Raw genomic sequence first — 23,236 nt, 5'->3', positions numbered from 1 at the left:
GCAGAGAGAACTGTCCAGTCGGTGAAGGACTCTCTAAAACGCATCGTTTCAGGTTCCTGGAGAAAGCGTCTTTCCAATTTCCTACTTCATCAACACATCACGCCATCTTCAGTAACAGGGGTCAGTCCAGCTGAGCTACTGATGGGAAGGAGGCTAACTACTGTCTTGGACCGTCTTCATCCAGACTTGGTGGGTGATAGAAGGTGGAAACAAGAGCAAGATGCAGCTACAGAGCAAAAGCAACGAAAAGTGAGACGATTCGATGCCAAAGATGCTGTCTACATCAGAAATTATAGCCAGGGTGCATCCTGGATTCCGGCTACTGTTGTGAAACCAACCGGACCAGTGTCATACAAAGCCATCACCAATACCGGAGATGTTGTCCGACGTCACGCTGACCAAATGATGAACCGTTATCCTACAGATCCTACAAGTTCAGAGATTTCCGGATCGAGTCCAATTCCTGCAGATGTGTCAACAGAGACTAGTGCAGAACCTTCAAGTTCAACGTTTGCAAACGAGCAGATACCAAACGATAACGGAACTGTGGCAACAAAGACTCCGAGACCGAAACGAACAATCATTCGCCCAAAACGACTGGGAATCGACGACTTTCCTAACTAAGAAGGGAGGGGTGCTGTGATCTATTTCGTTAATATAGATGGCAGCATCTAATAGACCTTATTCTGTGCTTTGTTTATAATGTTCAAGTGATTTAAGATTGCTGTCTGTTCTGCTTCTGTGTCTCACGCTCTCTCGAGCATTCGCAATCATGTAGCCAACGCGTTAACATCTATTTCTATTCGTGCTTCATCCTTTATCATGTGTATGTGTATTAAATGCAATAAGTCGAAGAGTTCACTTCGTCTTCTATCGTCTTCCACTCGGACGAATGTTTCAGCGAGAATGAAACATAAAAAGCATCATAAAGATCAACGGCACCTTAAGCTTACTGAAGGAATGGAGAATATCTCACTAGCGTAGGTTAAGAGGGCGAGTCCAATTTATAAGGAACGGGATCTGTTTTATTACGCGAGTGCTCTGACGGGTTAATCAGAGTCACCAACGTTCTGAACGGATTTCAAGTTGTATCCTATCGATATTTTCACACATAAGGAAACGTTAAATTCTCACCTGCGTCTTCTTCCGAGAAATTAGGATCAGCTACGAACACGGGCTCGGACACATTCGCCCCGACTTCGCACCAGCTCTGGACGCTGCCGTCGCTCAAGTTCACTTTCACCTGAGCGAGAAAAAAAAAAAAAAACTAATACAGGGTGTCTTGTAAGTCCTAAATCTCCTCAAGTGTTCGTCGTAATGGTTATTGTTCCAGTTTAAGATATGTTCAAAATGTGTTCAGGAATCACACACAGTTTCGAGAGTGAAAATGCAGTGTGTCACAGCGTAAAAAAATTCTACATTTTCATACGCCCCCCCCCCCCCCCCCCCCGTCCTCAAAATCCCAATTTGAAAGTTTTTATCCTGTCTCTTCTGAGGCCAACAACAAAAAATTCCACGTTCCCAAGTCCAATAATTCGCTCAGTTATTTGAACTCAAAACCAGAAAAGGTTTGGAAGAAACAGCATAAACTTTTCCGCTTTCATTCTATTTTTCCCCCAATTTTTCGCAGATTTTTGAATTCGAATATCTCAGTGAACATTTTCGTGCACTTGGAAACATGGAATTTTTTAAACTTTCATTTGGTTGTTAACGGGAAAGACAGGGCAACAACTTTCTAATTGGAAGTTAGAGAACAGGGAGATCGTATAAAAAAATTTATTTTCTTTATTTTATGGCACACTGTATTTTTCACTCTGAGAATCGAAGAGTGATTCTCTTGAGCACGTTCTGAGCATTTTTTTAAACTGAAACCAATTCCTCTCTACGACGAACGGTTGATGAGATAAAGGCCACATTAGAACTTACAGGACACCCTGTATATATTGAACGTGTTACCCTCTTTAAAAACAAAGGATATAACCATGGCTTCATACAGGCTTACGTACTGGCTTTTTCACACACATTTCTTTATAACCGCGCTCGCCCCCTTTAAGCTCAGATGATTGTGGTCTCGGAGCTACTGCGTGACGTCACTATTCAAGCACTTTGAAGCAGTCGACATCAGAGCAAAGAGACGTAGTGTATTGAGCAATATTATTTTAAAATTTTATTCGGTTACTTAACAGTTTCAAGTGAGTGGTCTCTCATTTACGGTTTTGTTCAAGTATCGCAAGTATACGCTTGTGGTGTTTTTATAATTTTTTTTCCTTTGAGTCCTGTGAAAATGAGTGACAAATAAATATGAGTCGCTATAGGATTGCAACGTGTAAGATACTAGAATCGGAGGACAAAGAAACTTTGGGCCCTACCATCACCACCCCCAGTGATGGTAACCTCTTCCAGCAAAATTTCCCTTTTGACTAAATTTTTCCCCACGCATTCTGAAAAATGTGCTGCCATCTAGCGGGGAAAATACGTAATCAAGTATTTCACAATATAAAAGTATGGACTGCATAATTTTTTTTTTTTCAAAAATTCTTCTGTTTGATGAACTCTCAAAATTCCCACGAATGCTAAGGGATTTCCCACTTGGACAAATTTTGGCCAATTTTCCCCACGAATATGGGAAATTTCCCGCGAGTTACCATCACTGATCACCCCACTGCTTGTAAGGGGTCGCTCAAGTATTACGTCAGCAAATTTTTTGCCATTTTAGACCTCCCTCGGCCCCTCTTGTCAGCACTTCCTAAACGAATATCTGAGACGCACGCGGGGGAGGTGGTAAGGCTCGTACCCCCCCCCCCCCCACAAACTATCAAAAACTTAAATTAATTAATTAATTAATTTTTTTAATGCAAAAAATATTTTTAGAAATAAAAATTCCAAAGAAAGAGGTTAAAAAACTAACTAAGAAATCGATTTTTTACATCCAAGAGACAGTTAGTATATAACGGTGTTTCTCAACCACAGGGCCGCGACCCAATACCGGGCCCTCACCTCATTCGTACCGGGCCGCGAACGATCAACCGTTTCATTTTTCCTCATTCATTTGCCGTTGGTTTTGTTTGTGCTGGGCCTCCCACTCAACAGAAACGAATGAAACCGGGCCGTGGGCTTGCCAAGTTTGAGAACCACCTGTTATATAACAATATCTTTTGATAATAACAATAATAATAATTAGGATTTATTTTTTGTGCATTTGCCTATACCATTATTTTATGTTGCAATTGTATTGGTAATAACGTAGTTTCAACGCTTCTAAAACCCACTCCTAATTCAAATGGAAATAAAAAGAAATAATTACAAATTATATAAAGTTCGAAATATAATTGAAATTATCTGTCTCGAGAAAGTTGTCTTCCAATCTCAACCCAATACAAGTTGACTTACGTACGTGATTCAACTGAAATGGATCCGAGAAAATCAGATCAGGGCGGCTATATTATAGTATATGGCCTTGGCCATGGCGCCCACAAGGGTTGGGCTGGCAAGGCTCCAGCCCTGGGGCCCGGGACGATTTTCGTTATTTTTTTGTTTTTTCACACTGTAAATCCATCGTAAAGGGGCCCGTGAAAGTCTAGTCGGGGGGCCCCGCAGAAGATTCCAGTCTAGGTACCCTACTCCAGGATGTGGGGGGCCATGGCCTTGTTTATTGTGTCGTCTACATGCTCCGGTTTGAAGCGAAGGGAAAGATAACACACAAGAGTTAAGAGAATATCGGCAAAACGCGTGGCGCGCGACGCATTTGACTCCTCCAGAAGCAGTCGGCCAATCATGCCCGACGTAAAGCGCTGTCGTGATGCGTATTGCGCTCTGCAGGAAAACACTCATGTTGCTTTTTCTTATTGGTGGGCGAACGGAATGTCGCGCTGGGCGGATCACGTTGCGAGCGGCACAGGAAACCTGCTCCTAGGAAAATCCGGCTTCATTGCATAGAATGCAATGTGGTTTTCAACCTTTTCGAGCCCGCGGTCCGGTTACATTCATTTGTGTGAGTCGAAGGCCCGTTCAAATACATGACCCACGGAAAATGAATGAGGGAAAATGAAATGCTAATCAGAATGTGGTCAGGGACCGGCGGCGGTTGAAAAATGAATCGGTTGAATCGATAGACTCCAAACCGATCGATTACTCTCATAATGAAAACCAATTAAATTCTATGCTCCTCACCAAAGATGTTTCTTCATCTCCAGCGTATGCACCGATGGCGTAGAAATAGTTGTATTTCACACCATTATAAGCGTAATTGATCCTCGGCAACTCTGTCCTTAAATCTGAAAAAAAAAAAAAAAAATAGGAGAAATGCCGTTTTTTGTATATGTTACTGCCAAGGCCAAAGTGCGGCTAATCCGCGACGAGGCCAGCCAATTTGGGTATTGACCAAAAGTTTCAGCCAAAGTCCGAATTTCAAAAGTGACTCGGACTTTGACTGGCCATTTCGTGAAGTGGTCGGAGACCCCTGTCCAAAGCTTGATGTGCTGATGTAGAACGGTGCGATAGGAGCCAAAAATCTATTTTTTTTTATTCGCCAACGTGTGATACATGTCTATATATACAGTAGCAGATATATTCGATTGGCTCCATGTGACGAGAGAAAAAAAAGTGAAATTTGAGAGGGAAAACTAGAAAAATGATTATATTATAAGCATATAGTTTTTTCTTCTAAGTTTTGAGGAAAAAACTATTACCGCATCGTGAGACTGTGGTTCGATGGGTTGCCATAACTAACGTCAACATAATTATCACGAAAAAATACGCCAACTTGACGATGTTCCCAAGTATGTCTTTTCTTATCGGACTTCGGCCAGGGATCAACGGCCACTTCACGAACTGGTCGGCCAATGTCGAAATTTCGGACATTGTCCTGGTCAATATTTACTGAATTGGCCGATTTCATGCTTTGACAGTAACATATACACCAATTGATCAGAAATCAGCATCAAACTGTATCGTAGAGGAAATTATTTACCAGATTCAGCTAGAACCTCTGGTGTACAGTGAACCACGCCATCTTCTTCGAGATACGCCTTGGCTTTACTCCCAGGCAGATCCAGGATATTCTCTTTCGTACCCTGATGAGGATCAAATTGAATATCTTTGAGAGTGTTCAAGAAAATCGAGAATATTTTTTATAATTATCTAATCAGGTTTCCACGGTCATTGTCTGGCAACTAGGCCATCGGAGACTAGAGTCACGTTGCACTCAACGTTTCCCCCAACTCCAGTAGTAACGTATCATCAGAACAGAACAGAACGGACCGATCACTGTCAACACCTTTTATAGCAAAAGGCATCCGCGCGAAGCACGTGACGTCACTGAAGTCGTCCATTTCACCTATAGTCATTGAATATACTGCAAAAAAGGTAACGATTTCGCATACGCCGGCCTGCTGTATCCAATTGCTATAGGTGAAATGGACGACTTCAGTGACGTCGAAGCCTCGCGTGGAGGCTTTCTGCTATAGAAGGTGTTGGCACTGTCACTTACGCGATATAAGCTCATTGCCCCTGAGAGTGGGGTCATGCTGGAGAAAATCCTGAGTTACGAAAAAAAAATTGGGGTCCCTATTATGGGATCTAAAGAACCCCACCCCCAGTCATGTATGTGCATTCACATACAATTAAAAAAGACATATGCAGACATATAACGAAAGGGTTATGTGATCAGGTTATACAATGAGTTCTGGGGTCCCTATTCTAGGTCACCTGGAGGAGCCTTTGACGATATGCATTTAAATAGGAGATTCAAAGTAACATCTACTAGCATAAATATGTAGCCTACACAAAAGTTCGAGACTGTACTAACTAAACAAATAAGTAAAAAAATAAATAAATCGGAGCCTTAGCGGGGACCTAAAGGACCTTGAATCATGTACATTCAGATGCAATTTCAAAAAACATGTGCGAGGGCAAGCAAATACAAAAATGATCAGGTTATACAAGAGGTTTCGGGGAAGCTCCTATCTAAGGGTGGCTAGATGACCCTTTGATAATATGCATTCAAATGCTAGATTTAAGAAGCGTGTATGAACGAAAGAGCGGGACTCTTGAATAATAAAATCAGGGGAACCTGGTGTGGGACCTAAACGACCCAGAGTCATGGTCATTCAGATACAATTTCAAAAACATTGTCAGGCGTGATGAAAATAATCAGGTTGTACAAGGATTTCAGGAGGAGTGGGAGCATTTTTCGGTGCTTAGAGAACCCATTTACATCATCAATGGGTCTACTCTAACATCAAGGTAACATCATCAGAAGATGTTTCTGGATGTTACATGCACATGCAGCGAACAGTGGCCAATCACAAGAAGTCAGTTCCATCCAAGCCGAGACGATGCATAAAATATAGGTTGGGATCTCAAAGACAGCTTACTCAATGGCCGGTTTCGTGCTCGGCGTTAGATTCTTTTCATTCGGCAAGTCTCAAAGATCTCACTCATAGATCCGGAAATACCTCCTGATGATGATTTCAACCACTGGAGTTTCAACCATTGTAACGTTGAGTGCAAACTTCAATCTGCAGTGGCCACGAACCCCGTGAATTTGTTTATTCATAATTTTCAATTTGCTTTAATAATTTTCAACATCAAGCGAAATTCCTCATACATAGGCTGACCATATTTCTTCGAGAGAAATACGGGAAATTGGGTCTCCAAATACGAGAAAATACGGGACTTTGCCAATTATCGCCAAAAGTGAACAAAATTGCCAAATATTGCTGAAATGGCGGGAAAAACGCTATGGCGGAAAATGAAGCATTACTGCAAATTGCAGTGGATTAAAATGAATTGCTTGAAACAAAACGTTCACCAAGACAAATGTGGGAGATTAATGTTGTTATTTATAGTTGTAATTATGATCATTTATGGGTTGAAAAATAATTTCAATCTTTGTGATTTCAATAAAAATCCAAGTAGGCGTCATGTAAAAAATGGACTGTCCCCGGAAATGCGGGACGTATGGTCACCCTACTCATACACGCCTCTGCGTGCTCTGCGTGGTTTCAATTATGCCGATCATATTTCATCAAGAATAATAAAGGTAATACGAGAAAATACGGATTCTTAGCAAAAAGCTAACCAACTTGAAAAAAACCGTCAACTATGGCTTATATTTATTGGGAGGGAATATCAATGGGCGGGAAATAGAGAAGGTTACAGCAAATCACAGTGAATTAAAATGTATTGTACACGAGAAAACGTTGAAAATTGCAAATGCATCACATAAATATCATATTAATCCTATCAGCGATATTGATAAGATAACTCGATGCCTTGTACTTCGGCAATAACGAGATATCTCGCCCCCCCCCCCCCCGCTTAAAACCCTCCCATTTCGGCAATGTCGAGTCCAAAGCAGGCATTTTTTGGCGAAAATGTTCTCCATCCCGATTCTCGATGTATTCACATTGTCAACTGAAACCCATTGCTCACCTTTCTTGCTTTGTGTACTTTGGAATCTCTCACGCGTACGTGTCTTCTATTCTCTCTGGTAACTATATCATGAGACCACATTATTCACACCCCACTTATTCCTCTACAATTTTGACGGACTAGGAAGTGCATAGCACTTCCCCCAGCTCGCTCTGTTTGCGTATTACATACAGTTTGTAATTGGATTGTTTATTCATCTAATTCTCATGTAAAAATAGCGTGATGTTAGATATTTGGAATGCAAACGGACTTGCATGTGTACTCTTCTCCTAGCCACTAATTCTGTATTCCTTCCGCAGAAGCACAGTTGCATCTTTTCTCAATGTAGTTTTTATATTCAGTATGTCATGCAATATTTCTCCCTTTTCCAGTAGTGCCATTTATTACATACCCAATTTTGTAAGCAATGTCCCTTTTTTCTGCAGCTCTTTCTTTTAACTGTACATGTATTTTGCGATACTTTGTGCCTAACACATCGTCTCGACACTCTTTGCCCCTGCCCTACCTTTTTTTTTGTTAACCCGGCGGTGACCTATAGGTTAGAAAATCTTCGGAATATGGACTGGGTCACCGTTGCGGTTAGTATATAAGTAAGGTATCAAAATTTTCTGTGAAGTGTGTTTGCTTCACTTACATTTTTTATGATCATTTTCTCCAAAGGGAGGACGAAACGTTTGGCCCTTGATTTGAAATCGTCGCCGAATTTTTGATCGGGATCCGAAAATTTATCTTCCATCAGCTTGATTTCTAAGTCGTTCAAGACGTGGCCGTCTTCGTAACAGCACATGTCTATCACAAGGTGACCGGCGTCCTCGTACGCGTTAATGTGGTGGAAGACGAAGAAGCAGTCGGCAGTGTATCGGACCGGCAGAATGGCTCCATCCTTGCGACGTACGACGTGGATAAGAACCTAATTTTGGAACAAAAGACACTCATAAGGTAATCGGTAATCTTTGATTGCCATTCACCGATTAGACTGATGGAAACCACATATACCTTGTCTTTTGTACACATAATACTTTTGTCGTACGGTTCGGACGAGAAAACCATGCCCATCACCGACAGGAACACAGGCTGCTCCACGAAGACGATGTAATTTTCGGTCATACCGAAGCTGTGATAATAGCTAGGGTACAGCAGGTTTGCGTATGGTATCCGAGCGATGACAGATCCTCTGTCGAAGGCACCTTCAGAAGATTCGTCTGTGGGAATATACACCAAATAAGATATTTTCAAGAATCTCTTCGAATAACTTTTCAAGATTTTCTTCTTAAAAATTTATTCGAGGCTTTTCGACATCGCTACAATACTGTCCTTGCACATGGGCCCACCTGAGCCCGACTCGAGGACTTTCTGATAATAAGATAGGGCTACAATTTTCGAGGGTAGGAATGTAAATTAGTCGGCAGGGGTAAAAAGCACGTGCAAGAAATTCATAAATAATTCACCACCGGAAAACTCACCGACAACAATTTACCGCTGGAAAAATTCATCGACAAAATGACTTCGTGAGTGAGTGGATGAGCAGGTGAGTGACCCAGTGAGTGATTAATCAACTGAGTCAAAGAGTTCATGAGGGAGTTAGTGAATAAATGAGTGAGTCGGTGAGCAAATAAGTGGGCAGGTGAGCAAATTAGTCAGTAGGTGAGCAAATGATTGAGTGAGCAGGTGAGCGAGTAGGTAAGCAAATGATTGAGTGAGCAGGTGAGCAAGGGATTGAGTAAGCAGGTGAGAAAATGATTGAGTGAGCAGGTGAGCGAGTAAGTGAGCAAATGATTGAGTGAGCAGGTGAGTGCGTCAGTGAATTACTAGCACGGTCACTCATTCACTCGGTAATTCACACAATTAATAATGTTGTTCACTTGGCCACTCGTGCGTTACTCATTCACTTTATCACTCATACGCCCACTCACTTGGTCATTCATACGGTCACTCATTCACTCACTAGCTTATTCACCAACTCATTCACTTACTAGCTTATTCACCAACTCATTCACTCACTAGCTTATTCACAATCTCCTTCACCAACTCATTCACTCACTAGATTATTCACAATCCCCTTCACCAACTCATTCGCTCACTCCTCGCTCACACATTTATTCACTTTCTCAATCACTCCCTCACCGGTGACGATGATGTTTCCGGTGAATTGTTTATCGGGAGATTTTCCTATCAATGAATTACACAGCTGTGAATTTTGCGTAAACCGAAGGAGATGGGAGCTCAGAGTAAAACAGCTTTAATTCGATTAAGACTTCTCTGCATGGCAAGCTACCCATGGATCTTAAATGGCGGTATAATTATACTCAGCCACTCACTTTTTGGCTCGAACTTCACGATCGTGTAGCCATTGGAAAACCCGAAGGCATCGCCGATGTTGTATACGTTACCGTCTTTGTCCTCGTGAGTATGTGCCGTTGCCATTCTCACAGGCGCGTAGTTTGACAAGTTCACCTGAAACGAATTGGTTCATCCCGATATAAAAGAATGACTTCACCTGATGAAACATTCACAATGGTTATTAGAGGCACTGGAATAATAGTGTTATACCAAAGAGGAAAATATGGTCACGTCGTGCCTTTTTCTGTGATTCCAATGTCGTTGGATCGATCTTCCAGATGAAGTTTGTCTCTGAGCTGGCGTAGAATTCGTCGCTGTACTGGACGATGTTGACCAAGTCATTATCCGTCATATCGCTCATCGAGAACATACTTTGGATCCTGAAACATGAGCAAACAAATACTGCACTTTATATGTTCAAATGAGATTATTAGAATTCATGTTTGAAGTTCTTCACTAGATTTCATAGCTACAGATGATAGTGACGACATCCATCGCGTCGATATCACCAAGTCGCTTTCAAGTGCCTCTTAGCAGTCACGGATACAGTCCTATTGATGATCACCGCCGTGGGTATCGTTTCTAACCCACGAGGGCTCGGATTTCTACGGGAAAGAACCGCGTTAAATGCGGGTAAAACGGTTTTCCCTCCTCATTTTAACGCTGTTCTTTGTCAAATTTCCTCAGTTTTTCCGATTCGAAATTCCTTATAAAAATTTCGATTTTTTATTTTTATTTTGTTACACACTGTATTTTCACTCTGAAAACTGTTACGGGGTAATTTTTGAACGTCTGTTGGGCATTTTTTTCAAATTGGAATCATACCTCTACAAAGGATGGTCTATGAGATAAAAGCCGTGCTAACAATTACAGGACACCTTGTATACATATATATATTGATGATCATCAAAAATCACCACTGTGTCTATAGCTAGAGTTCCATGAAATACCAGGCTGACTCATCCACCATTTATGAGTGAAAGTATGACTTCAGTATTATAGCAGCAAACAAAGAGCAATCACACTGCTCCCTATCCTGATTTTTTATATATATATTTTTTTTTCGATTTTCGACATCGCGCATCGCTTGGAGCGCAGTTTTTTTGTTAAATGATGGAGGACGGTGAGTTCTCTCTTCTTCATAGGCACCCTATCTGTGGCTACAAAGGTTACACATTCCAGTGACGCCACCCATGGTGGTGATCATCAATACCATTGCATCTGTGACTCTGAAGACTAGCACAATACTTGAAGCTACCGATATAGTGATATATTGGAAATCACCGTCTTGAGTGTCGTCACAACCCAGCGCCACCTTTACCAGACGCGGGGGCCCAGTGCAAAAATGATAGAGGGAGTCCGAGGCGTGTTAATGAGGCCCTTCTGCCCCGATTTTATATATTCCGTGGAAGAGGAGAGTCGGCATCCAAAAATTCATAGTTTTTTACAAAATGTACAGGAATGTATGAGTGCAAAAAATTTAAACACAATTAATGTAAATCAACTGAAAAAAATTAATGGTAATTTCGAATTGAAAATGTTTTTGAATTAATGAAAGAAGTAAATCCGAAACTTGTTAAAATTAACAGCTAATGAAAGAAATTGTCAGAGGACTGATGAAAATTCAGAATCGATGATAAAAAAATTATTGATAGATAATTCCAGCATCCATGAAAATTTCGATTAAATGAAAGAAACAGTTCCTGAATAGCCGAAAATTCAGTGTTTATGCAAGAAATAGTTCCAGGATGAATGATGAAAATTCAGTATTTATGCAAGAAATAGTTCCAGGATGAATGAAAACTCAGTATTTATGCAAGAAATAGCTCCAGGATGAATGAAAATTCAGTATTTATGCAAGAAATAGCTCCAGGATGAATGAAAATTCAGTATTTATGCAAGAAATAGCTCCAGGATGAATGAAAATTCAGTATTTATGCAAGAAATAGCTCCAGGATGAATGAAAATTCTGAATTTATGAAAGACATTATTATTACCGAAACGCGAGGCCCGGTGCTAACACATCTGTCGCACACCCAGGGCTGGAATAACCATTGAGCAACATAGCACGTGCTTATGGCATCAGTACAGAAGGGGCACGACAAAAAAGGTATCAAATGGTATGTTTTTTTAATGTGAAATTTTTTTCAACATCGATCACCCGATAGAAGATCCTAAAATTTTAAGAACACTTGATTGTATAGTTGAAGATCATTATCACAAGGATGGCACAAAAGATGAGAAACTAATGATATTGTAAACCTGGCTTCCCATTATTGCTGAGTTTTTCCGATTACATTTTCACAATTTTCATAAAGCACGTCCAAGGGCTGTCTTAACATTCTCATACGCCCACATACGAAGCGATTTTTCTGAGAGAGGCACTAGGACTGACAGGCAGGATCGTCTTAAGAGCATCATGGGCCCCCCCCCCCCGAGCCAAGCGGTATTTTGGAGGCCCTTCCTGAGAAAAATTCTCGAAAAATTCAACTACGTCCGTTTTTCTGAGGCACCTCTTCTGTTGATGCCCTTCAGGCACGGCCCGGGGGCCATGTGTTAAGACGGTACTGCCTAAGGGTCGAGTTTTTCAGTTTTGAATCTGGTAACCCTATCTGAAGACCACATATTTTCACGTATTGTCCGAATTTTTTTGTGGAAAGAAATAATTATTTTTTCTACATAAAATCGATTATTTCAAATTTACGAATTTTGTTACCGAAATTTTCTCGTCTCATAAAAAAATTTTATGATAAAAAATAACAAAGAAATCTCTCTACCTCTTTTTTTTTTTCATCATCGCATGAGTTGCCCGAAATTTCGAGATTAGATGGCAGCACCAACAGTATATAAATCAACCCTCAGAATCTCTGTCGTCTGCTTCTCTCCAGTTGTTTTGGACGTCTCCTTGTGACTTGAAATAATTATTGAACTGGAAGTTCGAACTGCCAGTTCTGTTTGAGAGCTTAGCTTGTAGGGAACCGACTTCTTGTCTGTCGTCTGCTCATTAAGAGGTTATTTGTTTTGGACGTCTCCTTATGCTCAAATAAAATAACCGAACTTATAGTTTGAATTTCCAGTTCAGTTCATGAGCTTTGTTTATAAGGAACTGAGCGGAATAAAGAATATAGTTTTTTTACTTTTAACTTCATCACCACATGAGTCACTTTTAAATTTGATATTAGATGGCAGCACATTACTATAAAGTGGAGTGAGGAAAAACTCACTTTTTACGATCTCATCTGTCGTCTGCTTGTTTGGAGGTCCTTTGTTTTGGATGTCTCCTTGGGTCTTGAAAAAATTGTTGAACTGGAAGTTTGATCTTTCAGGTCAGTTTATAAGCTCTGTTTATAAATTTATTAATTTATTAATAAATTTATAAATTTATTATCCAAAGCTGAATGGAGAATTTATACCTGATTTTATACCTGAGCTTTTCCGTCACCACCGCATAAGGCACTTCCGATTTTGAAAGTAGGTAGCAGCACGAACAATATTTTTAAAAATGAATGTCTTAAAGTATTCTTTAGAGTATTAAATTAATTTTAATTCCCTTTTTTAAAATTGTTACTTCCTAGATAGAATATCTATGGGCAGGGCCGTCTTAAAAGCATCACGGGCTCCCGGGCCAAGTGATTTTTCTGAGGCCCCTATGCTCTTGATGCCCCCGGGCAGTGCCCGGGTGGGCCCATGCGTTAAGACGGCACTGTCTATGGGACGTACTGTCCTCGTCGGGAAGACTGGATGCATTTGTCGCACCCACGTCCTGCAGCAGGGGTCGCTAGGCTGGGATCTTTGTTGGGCCTAAGAGGACAGATTTTCACTGGTCCCTCGGTAAAGAATTTATAGTGTGAAAAAAAAAAAATTATATATAAAAACTACTTTGAACTACTCACACGGGGGGTGGGGGCTGAAAACTACTTTCAGCCCCCACCCCCCGCCCTCCCCACAGAGTCCGTGCAACCTGTGCAGCCGCATGGGGCACCTCTCTAGGAAAGGATGCCAAATCCGAGTTGGAAGGTAAAAAAAGAATTTGTTGAGCTCAGAAACGTTATCGGGGAACCAAAAATAGATCCCGCACGAGCAGAGATCCCTTTCTCTTTTCTGCCCCTACCCGTTGGTACATCAAGGGCACCTTAAGACCATCGTAGACAACTAGAGGTTTGGTCAGCTGTGTCGAGCAAGCATTTTGGCACCCTCTCGTAATATTGAAGCAGAGATTAAAGGTGAAATTTGTTCCCCCTCTGGTCCAGCACCCGATTCACCAAGCCAGTCGGCTCCGCTCTTGTTGCAGAGCCCACTGCATGAGCCCAGCGTCAAAGTGATTTTTCTGAGCATTTTTCCCCCGTATCTGGCTAGAAAAAATACCTACCTACCAATTTGCGTGTTTATTCTCAAATTTTTCTATCATATCGTATATTACGAGGCCCCCCTTCTCTATAGTTGAGCCCCGTCTCCTCCCGGCCATGCTCGGGTGGGCTCCCCCCCCCCCCCATTAAGACAACACTTGCGAAAAGAGGGGGGAGGGGGCATAATCAGCCGATAAAATACTTGTCAATAAGGAGTCGCCCATGAAATTCTTATCGCAAGTCCGGTATTGCGCTACAAAAGATTTAAAAGAGTTCTTTTATAAAACTTGAAAAATGCAACCAATAAGCGCGTCGGTTTCACTCTTGGTGCTTACTCTTTCAACCAGATCTCATTTCACAGCCTCTGTGCTGTGCTCGGGTGGGCCCATGCGTTAAGACGGCACTGGCCGTGGGCCCCGGCAGGGCCGTAGCGGGAGAGGGGCGGACTTGGGGACCTGGGTCACCCCTCCCACCCCACCCCCCGAAATGTGAGAAAATGACCGAAAAAAGGATAAAGATGGCCAAATCTATTGTGCTATCCCTTTGGTTCCCAAAATGAAAGTGGCCCTGCTCCAAACAATATTTCTGGCTACGACACTGCGCTCAGGGACGGTTCCATATTATCATATTTTTGTTTTTTACCACCATAAATTCACTTTAGAGGGGCCCGTCCAAGATCCCATCCTAGGGATCCTGCTGCAAGATGTTGGGGGGTGGGGGGCATTGATTTTTCGACAGGACAGGACAAGTGGGCTATTTCTCGGGGTCTCCTACTTAAAACCAAAAATATTTTACCTCAGTGGAAGCCAGTAATTTATTTTGGAAGAGGCAGTGCTGTGTTAACGCATGGGCCTACCACGGCACGGCCCGGGGGGGGGGGCCTCTCAAGTAAAAAAGGAGCCTCGTGATAATGAGATCTGGTTACAATTTTCAGTAGTTTCAAGGCGGATATTTCTAGCTCGGTGAGAGAGGGCGGCAGAAAAATCACGTTGCCAGTGTGGACCTATGGTGCACTTTAAGACGGCCCTGCGGAAGGAAGGGGAGGGGGTGTAACCAAAGGATACAACAACAAACTCTTGATCATGTTATCCCATCTCCATCGGCCATTTTCCTCGCGTTTTGGGTAGGGGAAATCCCCCTCTCTTCACTGTGGTCTTAGTAGTGGACTTTAATTCTTGCTTTGGCTATCATTGGCCCGTTTATATCAAAGTAGGGTTCTTAAAAACCACCACGCACTTTTACACAAAAACATGTCAACCAATACTTTCTGAAAACGACACAACGATTTATCAGGGCTATTGCCCGAAACGCCCGGGGAATGTAAAAACTTTGACCGAGGCATGTATTTTTTTCGAAGGTTTTTCTTTCGACAACTGGCTGTTGCGAAGATATATTTTGAAAAGAGAGAAAATTCAACTGCCCCTGCGGGGAATCGAACCCACGTCCTTTCAACTCCCTAGACCGCTAGACTACAGAGGCACCGAATCGCTCAATCTTTCCTTGGAGCTCGTGTACACTGAAACGGACCGTACATGAGCGGCCGGACCAGACTCAAGGCCAAGCTCACAAGTGCTGACGCTGTGCTGCCTATTCCCCGCAGGGGCAGTTGAATTTTCTCTCTTTCCAAAATATATCTTCGCAACAGCCAGTTGTTAAAAAAAAAAAACCCCTTCGTATGGTAGCAGAAAGTGACGTCATCCTTATATACGTATTTTTTTCCACACCACCACGTGGCCTATTCTTGCATAAAAAGTATTCATTCGTGAATGTGGATTAGACCAGCCCTTTTTTATTATCTACCCACGTATTCAGAAAAGAAACCGTAATCGGTGGTGCTCTTAACTACGAACAGTTCTTTGGCCGTGTGATCTGCGCTGCTTCATGGGGGTACCACCAGGTGCGGATCCAGGCAACACCTACTCTAGTGGGTGTTGATCCAGGTCGATGTGTCGGGCGAAGCGAATCGTGTAAGTTCGTTGGATCGTCCCGTATTTAAGAAGCAAATAATACGGGGAAAAAAACCCTTTTTGATTGAGGGTCCATTTCCTCTATTAAAGTATGTAAAAATATACGATGGCTCATATCTCTACCAAGTATAGACACAAATGTAGTAAGTAGCATTAGTTTTAGAGATGTTATTAAAGACTTTGAGCTGGAAAAAAGTATTGGAAAGCTTTTAGATAAATAAAGTGAGTGCTCAGAAATATCTAGATCATATATTCAACCTTAGACACAGTCACGAATCCACAGCGATGAGCTAGGAGGGGTGGCTAATTGTGTATGATTGTCCTGTATTTTACGGGACAGGCCAAGTTTTACCATATTATCCGGATTTTGGGAAGGGTGATTACTTCCCCCACCCTACTTCTGGATCCACGGCTGGTCTTAGATTAGTTACTTCTGAAACACAAAGTTTTATTCAATGTTCAATTTCCTCTCCAGTTTTTAGAACTGGTTATATTATAATCAGTACGCCATCTTTTCGTAATTTTAAGAACCTATTTTGAAAAGGCTTTTGAAGGCTTTTGAAAATACACTAAAAATTGCATATATATATATATATATATATATATATATATATATATATACACACACACATTGAGTACATGTGATTTTCCCCCCTGGAAAAAATTGCTGCACCGGGCCCCGAATCTGGTAAGAGTGGCCCTGCCATCATGTTAAAGAGATGAGAACAATTTTAGTGTCAAATGTAATACTACACCCACACAGTGTGTAAATACAGGATCCACAAAAAATTTGAAATTTTGTTTAGAAAACTAATGTGCTGTCATCTATAACTACAAAATTATACTAATATGATAGAAATATCTCTTGTATATACTCAAATATAAATTTAGTTTATTTATTATTTATCAAATAAATATTAGTAAAAAATATTTTAAAAAATAATTCAACCAAATACTTAAAATTTAGGTCAATATTGATAACTGTCAATAGTAATTTGAAGAAGCTTATTGAGTGGTATAAGGAAAGTTCCATCCGAGGTAGCTACTGGTGTCTTCCTAGCTGAAGTGTCTCAACATAGCCAGTGTGCTGCGCTCGCTCGACGGCCTCGAATGAGCCAATAGTGTGTGTATACAAAGTACGTGCTGTCCGTTTAACGTGTCCGGCAAAGAGGAGAAATTCATCTCCCATACAAACATGACAATGTTCGAGCCAGAACATCACCCATAATGCTCTCTTAATGGAAGATTAGGCCTCAAAACACAAAAAAAAAAAAAAGTTAATCAACTGGCAGAGTTCGCTTGATGCAGAGAAGACACCATTTTGACAATATTCAGAGTCCAGGGTCGCCCTTACAAGACGCGGGTAAGGATGCGAAAATGACAGCGGGGCCCAGAGGCGTCTGAATAATTTCGCCCCCCCAGCTCCGATCATCAGGAAAGAAATCACGCTAGCCAACTGCAAGAATCTTTGTATCCGACTAGTCTTCTTTAGGATTAAAGCCTACTAGAATTCACTGCACAAGTTTAGAAACCAACAGAAAATGCATAAAAATCTACAAGAGCCGTGATGCACCATGCTGCTATGTATCACGAATTGCTTTTGTACTGCTTAGTAGCATGTGTATCACGGGGCGTAAAACGATCGATACTCACTAATTTTGATTCTTTAGGAAGAAGACCTGCCAGTTTTTTTTGTGTGTACGTCATTAACATTTGATTCAGACCACACCGTGTCATGCCAGAGCCGCATTTAAAGTTTTTGAACCTGTGGACTGCATGAATTCAGCCGCCCTTCTCCCATTCTAGTCTAATTTTCTTGCCTACTCTTTCCTTGAATTCGCCACCCTGTGCTATAATTCCCGCTTGGCCTCCCCCACCCTTACTCTTGCAAGTACATATGTATCTCCCAGTCATTCACATGCTTGCACATGCTGGCCACTCACATGTTTGCATGCGCTCTAGGTCGTCACTCTTTTGATCGCTCACTAACATGGTTCATTGCTTTATAAATCACTCTTGATTATTCGCACGTTTACACATGCTCTATGTCTTTTTTTTTTTTTTTTTTTGGTCCTTCACATGCTCGCACACTGTTTTGGTCACGCACACAAATTCTCTAAGTCACTCTTTCAGTCATTCACATACTCGCACACTGTTTCGGTCTCTTTTGGTTTGCGTGCTCTTTTGGTCATTTACATATTTGCACGCACTAGATCACTCACTGGCCTGGTCCATCGCTCTGCAGGTCACTCTTTTGTTCATTCACATGCTTGTTCACTCTCCAAGTCATTCTTTCGCTCACTCGCGTGCTTACAAACTCTCTAGGTGTCACTCTTTTAGTCACTCATGGCCCTTGCTGTCTAAGCAGAGGCAGATTTATTGAGAGTTATACAAAAATTTCCCCACTCTCTTCCATTCTATTAATTTTCTTAGCCATTCGTTTCTTCAAATTTACCGCCCCGCTGAACTTGCCGCCATGGGCTGCCCGCTAAGCACCCCCCCCCCCTCCCGTAAATACGTCCCTGATAAACGCCATAGATCTCGGACCCCATAACTATGTAGTAATAAATAATTCATTTCAATGACCCAACAGGAATTAATACGTACTCACTTCTCGAACAGTGTCTTGCAAGGATCCCGTACCGTGGCATTCGTACCGAACTCGTTGACGACAATCCGTCCGGCGGCCATATTTTTCCTGTAGGTATCGCTGCGCAAGAACTTGTTCAAGTAAGTGACCTCTCCGTTCTGGATTGAGAACCTGTGGATCAGAGCCATGCCGTCGAAAACGTGGTTGTAGTGGTCCGGGCCGATTTCCAGGAGACCCGAACCGATACGTACCAATGTACCTCGCAGCCATGTTGGTATCTGTCCTGAGAGTAAAATTAAATATGTTTGAACGTCTTCGTATAGAACAGGGGGGGGGGGGAGTGCACAACCGCCGGCCCGTGGGTCAAATGTGGCCCCCACAAACATTTGCCGTTAGACAAGTATCAATACACACAAGATGATAAACATCTAGGTTGACCATATTTCTTTCATAGAAATACTAAAAATCGGGATCCATACGGGATATCACCCATTATCGCAAAAAATTATTAAACGCAAGTACAGTTGCGATTACTGCCAAAAAAATTGTCAGGGACGGGTAAAATTGCCGAAAATTGTCAGAGTACTAACGTTGCAAATTACAGCCAAAAAAAAATTGTCAAAGACAAGTAAAGTCACCAATTGTAGCCAAAAAATTGTCAGAGACAAGTAACGTTGTGAATTGCAGCCAAAAAAATCGACAAGGGCAAGAAAAGTTGCCAATTATAGCCAAAGGCAAGTTAAGGCACCAATTACAGCCAAAAAAAATTGTCAGAGACAAGTGACGTTGCAAATTTCAGCCAAAAAAATCACCAGGGGCAAAAAGAGTTGCCAATTAGCCAAAGGCAAGTGAAGGCACCAATGACAGCCAAAAAATTATCAGAGACAAGTAACGTTGCAAATTACAGCCCAAAAAATAGCCAGGGGCAAACAGAGTTGCCAATTATAGCCCAAAAAATAGCTAGGGGCAAACAGAGTTGCCAATTATAGCCAAAGGCAAGTGAAGGCACTAATTACAGCCAAAAAAACCTGTCAGAGACGATTAAAATTGCCAAGAAAATTGTCAGAGACAAGCAACGTTGCCAATTACAGCCAAAAAAATTGTCAAAGGCATCAATTTCAAAGCCATGAAAATAATCTTGATTCTTGTTCTGAAAAATTCAAGTAAGCCTCGTTAAAAATAGGGGGGGGGGAAACGGGATATTTTATGGAAAGTTAGGACGACACAAATTAAAGGAATGTCCCGTAAATTTACAGGCCATTGGTTGACCATATGATCTCTAACTTTGACTCATATATGCAAATTTCTGACCCGCGGGCTGACAAAAAAAAGTTGTGCACCCCTAGTACAGACAATGATATTTCCATATTGACTTTCACTTTTGACACGTGAATACGAAACAAGAAGAAAAAGATTAAAACGTTTTATTTTGGCGGAGAATAAGCCAAACAGTGGCCAGTGACAGCCACGTGTTTGACCCTTCACGGTTGTGCAAGTACAGACAATGCTTGTCAGACACTGTTTCCTGGTTGCTGCCGTCGAAAAACAACGCCGCGTTATCATCGAAATGATTAACAACCTTGACCATCAGTCCTGTCAAGGTCTGAATCACAAACACGATAACACTCTCTCCGGATTCAGCATTGACGTCAAAATTTCATTCCCAGTCATCAACATACACAATAAATAAATAAATAATATAAATTATATTATATTTATTGTTGAAATAACCTGTTCTGTGTCCCTTGCGAGCACCACGTCGGGCTCAAGGGTGCTCGAAGCTCATGCCTAGATTTTTTAAGTACCACGATCAGAAATCCAATTAAGAAATCTTACACTCAAGGTTAAGCATCACGTTGATTTGGGGATTCGAGTAACTTAATATGTCAAAGTTCTGTAAAGTGCTGATAATGAGAGAAGGGTGCTCGTGACCTGTAAAAAAAAGTTGATGACCCTTTCCCACCCTGAGCATAGGACAGAAAAGTTATCAATGATGGTCTTCTCGAATGAGGCGTAGAACGGTTTACGGAAAATTCACCGCTGGGAAGGTTCACCGACTAACAATTCACTGACAACAGTTCAACACTAGTCAGTGAGCCAGTAAGTGAGTGAGGAATGACGAGTGAGTGAGTTAGTACTCACTCGTAAATGATACAGTAGTTAGTGAGTGAGTGACAGAGTGGTTAGTGTTGGTGAGTGACAGAGTGGTTAGTGTTGGTGAGTGAGCGAGTGACAGAGTGAGCAACTGGGTGATTGAGTGTATAACAGATCGAGCCACTGGGTGATTGAGTGTATAACAGATCGAGCAACTGGGTGATTGAGTGTATAACAGATCGAGCAACCTAGAGAATGATAGAATGAGCGACCTAGTGAGTAAGCAAGTAGCCTAGGGAGTGAATGAGTGACCTAGGTAGTGAATGAGTGACCTAGTGAGTAAGCGAGTAGCCTAGGGAGTGAATGAGTTGCCTAGGGAGTGAATGAGTAACCTAGGGAATGAATGAGTAACCTAGGGAATGAATGAGTAACCTAGAGATATCAAGTGAATGAGTAACCTAGAGATATCAAGTGAATGAGTAACCTAGAGATATCAAGTGAATGAGTAACCTAGAGATATCAAGTGAATGAGTAACCTAGAGATATCAAGTGAATGAGTAACCTAGAGATATCAAGTGAATGAGTAACCTAGAGATATCAAGTGAATGAGTAACCTAGAGATATCAAGTGAATGAGTTGCCTAGGGAGCGAATGAGTTGCCTAGGGAGTGAATGAGTTGCCTAGGGAGCGAATGAGTTGCCTAGGGAGTGAATGAGTTGCCTAGGGAACGAATGAGTAACCTAGGGAATGAATGAGTAACCTAGAGATATCAAGTGAATGAGTTGCCTAGGGAACGAATGAGTAACCTAGGGAATGAATGAGTAACCTAGAGATATCAAGTGAATGAGTTGCCTAGGGAACGAATGAGTAACCTAGGGAATGAATGAGTAACCTAGAGATATCAAGTGAATGAGTAACCTAGAGATATCAAGTGAATGAGTAACCTAGAGATATCAAGTGAATGAGTAACCTAGAGATATCAAGTGAGTAGCCGGCCTACTGATATAATGAGTGACCTAGTGAGTGAGTGACAGAGGGAGCGACCCAGTGAGTGAGTGACAGAAGGAGCGACCCAGTGAGTGAGTGACAGAAGGAGCGACCCAGTGAGTGAGTGATGGAATGAGCTTCCTAGTGATTGACCTGTCGAGTAAGTAGCTATATGAGCTAGCTCTATATAGTGACAGGCCAGTTTCGCTCATTCATTCACTCATGTCGAACTGATGCCGGTGAATTGTTGGCGGTGAATTTTCCGGACATGGATAGAACGGAGATTCTTGGCGTACTCATTAGTCTATAAACCACGTTTAAGTCAATTTCGGGTGAGAGTCGTAACTAAGCAGCGCTAGCAGGTCTGGTGCCCAAGCGCAGTGCCTGGAATAGCACCACAAATTCACCCTTGAACCGCCCTTTCAACATTGTATTGGATCAATCAAATTGAGTGCTGCACCCTGTTGATCAAGATCAAGTATCTAGTTGCGGCAGTGTCTATCGGGGGTTTTATTTCTCGATTGAGATTTTCCTGTGGTGGCTCAGTAATGGTAACTCGTGTGAAATTTCCCATATTCGGTGGGAAAAATTGGCCAAAATTGGTCCAAATGGGAAATTTCTTGGCGTTTGTGGGAAATTTTGAGAGGTCATCAAACGAAAGAATTTTTGTTGAAAAAAATATATAAATGCAAAAAAGTGCTTTTCTATTGTAAAATAATTGACTACATATTTCTACCGATAGATGGCAGCACAAATTTCGGAATGTGGGGGGGGGGAGGGGAAATTTAGTCAAAAGGGAAATTTTGCTTGACAAGGTTACCATCACTGTGCTGGCTAGGACTGCTATCAAGGCACCTCTACGCGAAAATTTCCGTCTGGTGTCCAGCAGGGTTCCTTTCTCGAATAGGCCGTAAAATTGATTGTCTTTTGTATTTTAGACACGCCTAACGTGCACCCCTGTTTCTTTGTACGCTTCTGCCTCATAGAAAACTGTATATAATGTTCCCCCCCCCCTCCAAAAAAATTTCATATTATCCCGGGGCCCAAACTAATGAAGAACAGGCTCTGGTGCTCACGGGGAGCCTCGGAAAAATCCCTTCACCCAGGGGCCTATTATGCTCTTAAGACGACCCTGTGGAGCCCCATTGTGTTGAGACGTTACTCGTGTATGGTATTAACTTATACATGTTTGTGCCAAATTTCAAACTGTGGCCGATTCATGACGAAGCAGGCCGCTTCGCAAATTGACCAACAGTTCTGGCCAAAGATCGAATTGCAGAAATGATTCGGATTTCGGTCGGCCATTTCGCGAAGTGGCCGGAGATTCCTGGCGAAAGCTCGATGTGTTGACGTAAGACACCCCGGTAGGTGCCAAATTCATTTTCTCTAATCGCCAACGCGTGATACATGTCTGTATACAGCAGCTGTATTCGATTAGGTCCATGTGATGCGGGAAAAAAGTTAAATTTGAGAGAAAA

At 41.9% G+C, this 23,236-nt stretch overlaps 1 protein-coding gene across 5 annotated transcripts in view; it reads right to left on the bottom strand.

Annotated features, from left to right (window-relative positions):
* Positions 1 to 23,236, bottom strand: part of LOC149077928 (carotenoid-cleaving dioxygenase, mitochondrial-like) — a 62,342-nt gene that overhangs the window by 5,629 nt on the left and 33,477 nt on the right. For 4 of the 5 annotated variants that reach the window (XM_089241535.1, XM_089241532.1, XM_089241534.1 and 1 more), the window contains exons 3-10: positions 18,699 to 18,960; positions 10,013 to 10,154; positions 9,753 to 9,888; positions 8,431 to 8,636; positions 8,069 to 8,344; positions 4,970 to 5,072; positions 4,171 to 4,274; positions 1,135 to 1,243 (exon numbers count right to left, since the gene is read on the bottom strand). In XM_089241535.1, coding sequence (XP_089097661.1) covers positions 1,135 to 1,243; positions 4,171 to 4,274; positions 4,970 to 5,072; positions 8,069 to 8,344; positions 8,431 to 8,636; positions 9,753 to 9,888; positions 10,013 to 10,154; positions 18,699 to 18,960 — 1,338 coding nt within the window. Of the gene's footprint in view, positions 1 to 1,134; positions 1,244 to 4,170; positions 4,275 to 4,969; positions 5,073 to 8,068; positions 8,345 to 8,430; positions 8,637 to 9,752; positions 9,889 to 10,012; positions 10,155 to 18,694; positions 18,961 to 23,236 lie in introns of those variants that run through there. The other variant, XM_089241536.1, reaches the window with a different exon arrangement.

This window comes from Pholcus phalangioides, unplaced genomic scaffold, assembly GCF_987345545.1.
Source record: "Pholcus phalangioides strain wild (caught in Gottingen) unplaced genomic scaffold, Ppha-v1.0 ptg000014l_1, whole genome shotgun sequence".
Lineage (NCBI taxonomy): Eukaryota > Metazoa > Arthropoda > Arachnida > Araneae > Pholcidae > Pholcus > Pholcus phalangioides.
This window is presented reverse-complemented; position numbering and strand designations above follow the sequence as displayed.